The sequence below is a fragment of the Zosterops lateralis genome (assembly GCF_965231275.1).
Source record: "Zosterops lateralis genome assembly, chromosome: 2".
In the NCBI taxonomy this organism is placed as follows: domain Eukaryota; kingdom Metazoa; phylum Chordata; class Aves; order Passeriformes; family Zosteropidae; genus Zosterops; species Zosterops lateralis.
The window spans coordinates 47000875-47011246 of NC_139763.1; the positions used below are offsets into that span (position 1 = coordinate 47000875).

Sequence of the window (10372 nt, forward strand, 5' to 3'; positions counted from 1 at the left end):
ATTATTTTTTTACTCATGTGTCATCACTAAAGATTTTATAATATGATGAAAGTAATTTTCAACTAACGTTAAACAGTATGAGTAAGTGTTACCAAACTACCTCAGTCACTTGAATATGTTGCAAAGTGACCAGCTGCTTCAACCTTTTGCTTGTGTTCAGTCAGACACAGGACACTCTTTGGGAAAGAATGAAATAGGCAAGCAATCAAAAACACAAAAAAGGTAATATAGCAAAAGTGCAGTATTATATTGTGTATTGGTCACACTACATGGAAGTCATGTCTTGCAGGATGTTGAGAATTGTTGTAACAAGGTACTTTAAATGATAATGCTGGAATCTTAAGAAAAAAAATTGCTGAGATTAGACTGTGGTGCAAATGTTATCACTTCTTATTAAAGGCTGCAATGTTATACTAGTACATTTCCTGTTATAGCTGACTAAAAGAATAAATATTTCTCACAACTCCAGTTAATTTCATTGTAATGTTTTTCTCCAGCCTAAATGTATGTCTTTTATCACAAAGCAAAAAACAAATTCTGTGTACTTCAGTGCTGCAGTGCCAAATGCTGCAATGCCAAACTTAGGAAGCCAAAGCCTGGAGTGAAATCCCGGTCCTCAAGTCAGGCAATGAACCATCTCACGTATTGCTCTGGGAAAGGCAGAAACTAGGCCTTCATGTCAGGACTGAGAGCATGGAAGATGCAGCTGGGAGGACATTTCAAGTGAAATGCTGCAGTGAAATCTCAGTTCACGTTCTGAGGTCAAGGCTGCAGCAAAACAATCCCTCTCCATCTGGGCTCAACTTGAAATTCTCCACTGAAATCAGACAACCCACTTCTGTTGTGTCAAAGTTTTAAAATGTGCGTGTGAGGCTGTGTGTGTGTATGTGTGAGAGTGAGTTTTGAGATGAGAGGAATAAAAGGAGGTGGGTGACTCAGCTCAGCTCCCTATCTCTCTCTCCTTCTTACCAACAGCACAGGGGGCAGAATATACTTTCCCAGAGGAGACACAGGGTCAAATCACTACTAAGTTGGAAGGGAATTAATTCTGTCCCTATATTAACCCTTACATTTCAACAAAAGGTCACTCCAGAAGACCATAAACTGCAGGAAAATAAAGAGAAAAAGAAAAAATAAAGAAACAGAGAAAGATAAAACATAAAATCTTTCTGTGTTGACTCCTTTATCAAACATTATTCTGTATACGATCACCAATAAGAATAGTAGCTATGGGGCTTGATCCTGTCCTAAGAACTGCTCAGGTGCTTTAGTGACTTAAATGCAAATAGAAACTGGGTCAGAGACTCAGATCAATATATATAGTTTAAATAAGAAATTCTGGTCAGGACCTTGGCCTGGCCTCCTCGCTAAATACACCTCTTTCTTCCGCATCATCAGGATTTCAAAGTGAAATGACTACACAGGTTTTATGGCAGACTACATGCAAGATGGATGCAAAATCTGTCCATCTTTCTGACTCCTATTTCCTCTTCTGACACCTAAGGTTTTAACCTTTTAAGATTAACCCTGTGACCTATTCAGCCACTGTTTCCAACACAAAATTACCTCAAGGTCTGATGTCAATGTATACTGGAGAAGAATGTCGATGGATTTTACTACCAGCTCCATAATCTAAACATCTGATATGTGAAGTTTATTAGGTCAAGCTCAGTCTCACATGAAAGCACAAAGCAAGTCCTCCCAGGGCTGTGCACACCCTGGCAAGTGCTGTAACTCATGCTCCCCTACTGTCTTTCCATGGTCCAAGGGATCTCAAAATTATTTTTCTTGTAAAGTAGAACAGCTGCAGCAAGAGAGTTGGTAGCCCGGTGGTTGAGGGTATGAGCCAAGAAAGAAAAACATGTGGGCTGGCTCTTACATTGCAAAAGATAGAGAATTTTTTATTTTCTCATCATGAGCCAGTCTCCTACTCACTAGATAGAAGTAGGCAAACCACTCACTTCTCTAACTTTCTTTTCTTTTTTCTTTTTTTTTTTTTTTTTAGTCATCATCATCATCCAGCACTGCATCATTTTGCAAAGCTCCGTCTGATGAACATATCACAGGGAGACTTGGAACATGCTCACAAGCCATTACCCTTAGAAAAATGAAATATATAGGAGAAAATTATCTAGTTTTGGGAACCTTGTTAGGTCTAATTGCAATTTAGATTGAAATCCAGTAGCTGTGTGTGAAGTCTGGCCTATGAAATATACCGAGATAGAAAATTCTGTGAGGAGATCCTGATATTAGCTTAAACCCTTCTACACTTAGTTAAAACTTGTTTATTTGAGCTGGTTTAAAGTCACTGTATGCACTGAAAAGCGTAGTTTCTGCAAGAGCTCCAACATATGGAGGCATCTATGTTAACTACCAACCTGTGTTAAATTCCATAGTCAAAGCCTGAACAAATATGTAATTTCAACTTAGATAATGATCTTTTATTTGCTGGTCTATCATGATGTGTAGTGCACATAAGCAGATGTCTGTGTCCATATGTATATATGTATGCACGTGTGCGTATCCACACACAACATCATGTCTACAGTGTAGGATGTCTTTATGCCTCCATAGAAATAATGAAGCCAATTTTACAGTACACAGCACAAACACTGAAATCAGGATATCTACCATAATAATTGCTTTCTTCTCTAGAACCTTTGCAGATGGTCTGAGTTCTGCTCTGCAAGTTCTACAGTGTTAGATGAAGTAACTAGCTTTTTAAAATGTTCCAAAGTAGCACAAATACACCCTTACCCAATGTTACTTACATAGCCATAGCAACAGGGAGACGGGAGATTACTAATTGGGAAAATGAAGAAGTATCCCACTACCTTTTCCTTTTTCAAGTAATTTTCCATATTATGGATATACCCATTTCTATTCAAAATGGTTTCATTTGGCTTGTATGTGGTTAAATATGGACTTTACACCCAGAGGAAAGGTATAAGTAGGCTGCTTATTGTTTTAGGCTTCTAGAATTTGCAGAAACATGAGGTAAAAGATAACAGTCAAGGACAATATACGTGTATGCTCTTTCCCTTATCTGATCTTCTGGATAATATAGAGGGGATTATGTGAGTTCTGTTTATACAACCTGTGTATGGATTGCAAACTTGGATATTGAATTTTAAAGACCCAGATTAATTGGCACTTTAACGCTGTATGGTCTCTCACTTTACAACACTCTCTAAGTAACAGAGTAAAACATTTCAGCTCCCAGATAACCTCACCCAGCAATAGGTATTTCCTTACATCTCTTAAAGGCAGGCCTCTTACCCTAAGATACATGTTCCCAAACTTAATTCAATAAGTTGAAAAAACCTAGATATTTAGGATTATGGCCCTGAGTAATAGATTAATTTTCTGGATCTTTCTGTGTAGTTTGGCTCATAGAATAAAAAACTGCAGATATCAAATCTAAAATGGATGGTGCCTTTTTTCTTCCTCTCTGAATTGTCTCCTAGATGTTGACTTTTGCATAGCAGATGCTCTCTCAATGCATATATTTTATATATAAGACATCAATCTCCAAAGTATACAGTTGAAAACACAGTGGCTTCCTTAGATGAATACTCCTTTGGAACTTACATAGCATCCTCTTATTTCTTCTGGCATAATTTTTACTTTTTAGGTTTTAACCACTCTAAAACCATCCAGGTCCCCAGATGGCTTCCACCAGTTCCCACCTCTCAGCAGATATTTTGTAAGAAGCAGACTATCTGTCCTTCATGCTTCAACAACAGGTCATTGTCTCCTTCCACTTATTCAATTCATACTTATTTATTTAATATCTTGTTAATGTTCAGGTCCTCTGGTTGCATTTTGATTGTTTTTACGGTGCCTGAACAATTTTAATAACATGAAGGTAAAGATGCTTGGAAGCTTTATTCTAAGGCAGCAGGAGAACAAGTCCTCCTGCCTCGCATCCCAGGGAGTCTTCATCAGGCTCCAGATTTTCAGTCTTTCCTCTACAAAGACTTGGTTCACAGTGTCCTTGTCACAGCTTTTGGCACCAAGTACTGTGTCCTTGACTCCCACCCTGACCCTTTTTTCTTTCTCTAACTGTTCTGCTTCTCTCCATGGGTTGTCCTAGGGCTTCCTTGCCTCCAGGTCCACTTGCACTTTGAGGCTGCAATATTTGATCGATGGAAGGTTTCCAGACAGCTTTGCACCCCCACCTTTCCACCCTGACATCACTGAGAGACAAAGTCAAAGAATCCATCAGGAGAAATGAATTAATGTGCCCCAATGTGGCGCCAAGTTTCCTTTCCTCTTTTTCTTTTCCTAGTGAAACCACCTATATATTTCTTGTGGTGGTTTCTGTCTCAGTGGCATTTTATCTCTTATAGCCCATTTGTAATTTATTGGATAAGCTTTTTCAGGGTCAGGATTTCTCTCTTTCTGTCTGTTTTGTTTCCTCCTCCTGTCCCATTTCCTGCCCCATTTCCCCATTGCTCCCTGGTCCCTGCCCACCAGAACAAACCAAAAGACCAATTATTCATCCTAGGGACTTGAAATGGCCACGGTAACTGTTGTAACTTGTCTGTGGTCTAATTACATTAATTTGATAAGATCATCATGGGCAGGATGTCTGATTTATTTGCAAGCGGTAGCCAGGGAGAAGCTTTGACCAAATTAACATGCCGCCGGGACCAGGGGGTGCAGGTTCCATATGGCTCTCTGAATTTTCCTATAAATAGCCCTCCTCCAGCCCACTCCCGCTGTTATATCCCCCCCTACCAGTATGCCGCAAAGTTCACCAGCGGCGCCGGACTCGAGAGGCGCAGCCCCGGGCTGCAGGAGGCACCAGGAGGCTGGGCTGCCTCTCCCGCCTTCGCGCCTCCTCCCCGTCCTCCTCCTCCTCCTCCTCCCGTCCTTCTCCCCCTCCCCCTCATCCTCCTCCTCCTCTTCTTCCTCCTCCTCCTCCTTCTCAGAGCAAGGCAGGGGAAACGCGGGTTTCCACTTGCACCACCAGAGGTGCAACTGGTCCTTCGCTCGTAGGCATCTGAAACCCGTCCAAATGATGCAGAAACTTTTGTATGCTTGGCTCCTGTCTTTAAGGCCAGGCACCGAATTTTCCGCTGTGTAATCTCTTTTGCCAGAAGGATGGGAGCTGGAAAAGGGCAGCGGGGGGGGGGGGGGGAGGGGGGAAGGAGCGAGAAGGAGGGTGTCGAGGGAAGCAGGCGTTTTATTTCCACAGAGAGTATATAAGGAGCATCCCTAGAGAAATATATATGCGTGGACATACACGCATCCCTAGATTTTTATACAGAGATAAGAATAACCGCCAGTTTCTGCCCTCCTTAAGGGAGACACTACATTCCCTGGGAACAGGTAGCGTGAACTGCTCACGGTGCAGCAATCCCCTCCCCCCTACCTACCCTCTTCTCTGTGATCACTTAAATTATGAAAAAATAGAGAGTACATTAATCCAAGGTTCGACATTGCATAGAGAACACCAGCAAGAGACAAAATCCAGCATAAAACCCCCTAGACTGCAGGGGAGGAAGAAACGCATTTAAAGCAACGATAAAAATGGCGTGCAGAATAATTACCTCAAATTGCTATTCGCTTGACACCCTGACACTAATTCTGTTCAAGTCATTGGGAAATACGATGAGTCAAACGAGCCTTCCTCTCCTTCTTGTGCAGGTGTGAGTGTGTGTGAATGGGGGCAATAAGGAACCGACCGGGAGGACGGGAATGCTAAACTTTCCATTTTAAATGAAAAGAAATAAATTAAATAATCCATTTAGGAGAACACATCTGAATAGATCTACGGCTTTTAATGCCAGCGTTTTTAACGCTTGCCCTGTACGTGGATTGATTTTTTTTTTCTTCTCCAGCATTCCCTCAGCAGATGGATTTTTGCCACTGCAGCTCAGCAGAGGGTGTCAGATCTTTCAGTGTGCACCAGGTTGAAACGAGCAGAGCCTCTTAGCAACTCTCCCTCTGCGTGCATGTGAGTGTGTGCGAGCGTGCGGCTCGGCAGCAGCGGAAGAAAGAGGAAAGAAGAGCGAGCGAGGGAGCGAGCGAGGGAGCGCGGAGGGGAGGCAGCGCGGCCGGCAGGGCGAGGCGAGGCGCGGCGCGGGCGGACGGGCGGGCGGACGGCCCCGGCCCCGGCCCCTGGGCAGGCGCCGGCGGCCGGCGGGCATGGGCAGCCGCGCACCGCAGCAGCGGGGGCAGGCGCGGCGCGGCGCCGGCGGCTCGGCGGGCAGCGCCTAGGCTGGGGCGGGCAGCGCCTGGGCTGGGGCGGGCAGCGCCTGGGCTGGGGCGGGCGTTTCAGCACCGCGGCGCTGGACAGCGCCCGGCGGGCGGCGGGCGAGGAGCGCGGCAAGGTCAGTCCGCGCGGAGCCGCGCAGCCTCCGCGGCCGGCGCCGCGCTCCCGCCCGCGCCTCCCTAACATGCAGCGGCGGCCGCGGGCCAGCAGCACGGTGCCGGTGAGCCAGCCCGGCCGGCAGATCTCCACTTAGCTGCCCGGCAGGCGTCAGGGAGGGCGAGCGAGGAGGGGGATTTTTTTTCCTTCTACTTTTTTTTTTTTTTTTTTTTTTTTTTTTTTTTTTTTTTTTGCCTGCCTTGCAGTACGTGCCTGGATAGTTTGTGGATATAATTACTGACTGGAATCTGGGCTGTTGCAGTTGTGCGTGGGGGGGAGAGAGGAGAAAAGAAAGCAACCCCCCCTCCACCGACCCTCCCTGCTCCCCCACACATTTTTTTTTTCCTCCCCCTTTGCTGCTGGTTCGGACATTTAATGTATTGAATGAACTGGAATTGCTTTCCGTGTGAGGAGGATGGTTGCTGTTACTTTGTGATGAGATCGGGAATGAATTGCTCGGTTTAAAAATGCTGCTTTGGATTCTGTTGCTGGAGACGTCTCTTTGTTTTGCTGCTGGAAACGTTACAGGGGACGTTTGCAAAGAGAAGATCTGTGCCTGCAACGAGATAGAAGGGGATTTGCACGTAGACTGTGAGAAAAAGGGATTTACCAGCCTGCAACATTTCACCGCCCCAACTTCCCAATTTTACCATTTATTCCTGCATGGCAATTCCCTGACTCGACTTTTCCCTAATGAGTTTGCTAACTTTTACAATGCGGTCAGTTTGCACATGGAAAACAATGGTTTGCATGAGATTGTTCCTGGGGCTTTCCTTGGGCTGCAGCTGGTGAAACGCTTGCACATAAACAACAACAAGATCAAATCGTTCAGGAAGCAGACTTTCCTGGGGCTGGACGATCTGGAATACCTCCAGGCAGATTTTAATCTGTTGCGGGATATTGACCCAGGAGCATTTAGGGACTTAAACAAGCTAGAGGTGCTGATTTTAAATGACAATCTCATCAGCACCTTGCCCCCCAACGTGTTTCAGTATGTGCCGATCACCCACCTCGACCTCCGGGGAAACCGTCTTAAAACCTTGCCTTACGAGGAGGTCCTGGAGCAGATCCCAGGCATTGCTGAAATCCTGCTAGAGGATAACCCCTGGGACTGCACTTGCGATCTGCTGTCGTTGAAAGAATGGCTGGAAAACATACCTAAAAACGCTTTGATCGGCAGAGTGATTTGTGAAGCTCCCACTAGGTTGCAGGGCAAAGATTTAAATGAGACCACAGAGCAGGAGCTGTGTAAAAAGAACAGAGTAGATTCCAGCCTAGCTGCTCCCCCTGCCGAAGAAGAAACCTGCGATCCTGGTCCCATTCCAACCCCCTTTAAAATACATGGCAAAGAAGACCCTGCAACGCCAGGATCTGCTCCAAACGGAGGTACAAAGATTCCTGTCAACTGGCAAATCAAGACCAAACCCACTGCTGCCGTGTCGACAGTGAGTGCAAAGAGCAAGCTACCGGCTACCTTTTCCTGCCCGCACATCTGCAGCTGTGATCAGATCCCTGGCTCGGGTTTAAAGGTTAATTGCAATGATAGGAATGTGAGCAGCTTGGTGGATTTGAAGCCGAAGCCATCCAACGTGCAGGAGCTGTTTCTGAGAGACAACAAAATACACACCATCAGGAAATCCCACTTTCTGGATTACCGAAAACTTAATTTACTCGATCTGGGCAACAACAACATTGCCACCGTTGAGAACAACACCTTCAAGAACCTCTTTGATCTCCGATGGCTCTACATGGATAGCAACTACTTAGACACCCTGTCCCGCGAGAAATTTGCCGGGCTGCAAAACCTGGAGTATCTGAATGTGGAGTTTAATGGGATCCAGATGATCATGCCTGGCACCTTCAACGCGATGCCCAAACTGAGAGTCCTCATCCTCAACAACAATCTGCTGAGGTCTCTCCCAGTAGATGTGTTTGCCGGGGTCTCGCTTTCCAAGCTGAGCATACACAACAATTATTTCATGTACCTCCCTGTGGCGGGGGTGCTGGACCAGCTCACCTCCATCACCCAGATTGACCTGCACGGGAACCCATGGGACTGTACTTGCCCTATCGTGCCTTTCAAACAGTGGGCAGAGATGCTGCGCCCCAAGGTGATTATGAGTGACCTGAGGTGTGAATCCCCTGAAGATTTCTTCAAGGAGGATTTCGAGTCTCTCTCCAACGATGTGATTTGCCCTCAGCTAAAAATCTCACCCACATTAACTTCTAACAAAAACAGCACCGGGTTGACAGAGACAGGTACTCACTCCAACTCATACTTGGAGACCAGCCGGGTCTCTATTTCGGTGCTAGTGCCAGGGCTTCTGCTGGTTTTTGTGACCTCTGCCTTCACAGTGGTTGGCATGCTGGTTTTCATCCTGAGGAACAGAAAGCGCTCCAAGAGGAGGGACGCCAACTCCTCTGCATCTGAAATCAACTCCTTGCAGACGGTCTGCGACTCGTCCTACTGGCACAACGGGCCCTACAGCGCCGACGGGGCGCACAGGGTGTACGACTGCGGCTCCCACTCCCTGTCGGACTGAGGCGGGGCGGGGGCGGCCGCCACCCGGGACCGGCCCTTCGTTCACCGGCCGGGGACAGCTCTGCACCTCCGCTGCCACCTTTTGTGAGAAGCGAACCACACAGACCCACGCACGCCCTTCCTCACGACCCTCCTGGCAGGCGCCGGGGCCCGGTGGCGGGGGGAGCCCGGAGCGCGTCCCTGCAGCGCCGCGCATCCTCCGCGGGGCGCGCATCCCCCGCCGTGCGCGGGACGGACAGGGGGGAGCAGCTCTCTTCGGCTCTGCCAGGGCCAAACACGGCTCCTGGTTTTGTTGGGCTTTTGTTCAGTTGTGTTGGGGTTTGATTTGCTTTTTTGCCCTCTTCCCTTGTGGACCGACCCTTTTCCAGGAGGCCGGGAAAACGAGGGGAGGGCAGAGGACTGGTATTGGCCTCCTCCTGACGGCAAAGCAGGAGTGGAAAGTTGCACGAAGGCATGAATGTAATGTAAATAAATGACTCTGACTCCAAAACAAACAGACAAATGGACAAAAAAAGAAAAAAAAAAAAAAAAAAAAAAAAAAAAAAGAAAAAAAAAAAGTGCTGCATGGCTCGCATGGATACAACGCACCCCAGGGACGCTCCAGCCCCTGACTGGAAGCAGCGTCTAGTTCACACCATCATCCATCCCTCTTACCTGATAAGTCCCTTCGTATCAAACCTTCTATATACGAAATACAGTATAATAATAAAAAGTGCCATTTCGCCTTTTTTTTTTTATTATTTTTATTTTTGGTGTGATCAATAGACAGTAGAGATCGTACTTTTACTGTGGAAAAAAAAATTGTAAAGATTTTATTTAAGACATAGTTGCATGAATATTCTCATTGGATTTTTTTTTAATTTTTATTTTTATGTCTAGGTGGGAATTACTTTTCTGGGGGAGATTTGCATTGTTGATAATGGGTTGTGTTTCTTTTTTGGGGGGAGGTGGGGAGGGAAGGCTTTGGTTTTGTTTTCTCTCTCTTCTTTTTCAATATACATAATCAGTATTGCCTTTCCATCTGAATGTAAAAATTAGTACCCTTGATTTCTATTATGGTAACAGTGTAAACATAGAAAAAAAAAAAAAAAAAGGAAAGAAAAATCCAAGGCAGTTAAGCATGACCAATTAATGTCACTCTAGCGCTTAGGCTGCAAAGTTTAATGGTAGAAAATTCTGTGCTGTTGTAAATCTTACTATAATTTGAGGAAAACAGAACTGAGGAAGCAAGTGAAACTTACTAATTCTATTCGAGGATTTTATAATGGCATATTTTTTCAGTATTAAAGTGAAAATGTTTTCAACTCCTGGTCCTTACCATTTTTCCAGCATCCAATTCTTGCAAACGGGTTACTTGGGTTTAGGGGACAGAGCCTCCTTTCAGTGCTCAGTGTGTGTTTCTCTCCCTCCCTCTCTCTCTCCCTCCCTTTCTTTCCCTCCCTTCCTCTTTC

The 10372-nt window shown here is 45.8% G+C and overlaps 1 protein-coding gene across 1 annotated transcript; it reads left to right on the forward strand.

Moving 5' to 3' along the window:
- Positions 1-6846: 6846 nt before the first annotated feature.
- Positions 6847-8922, forward strand: SLITRK1 (SLIT and NTRK like family member 1; the record flags this gene model as incomplete). The annotated part of the gene is made up of 1 exon (XM_083855802.1): positions 6847-8922. One exon carries the CDS (start codon positions 6847-6849, stop codon positions 8920-8922), a length of 2076 nt encoding a protein of 691 aa, XP_083711928.1.
- Between the last annotated feature and the right edge of the window lie 1450 nt (positions 8923-10372).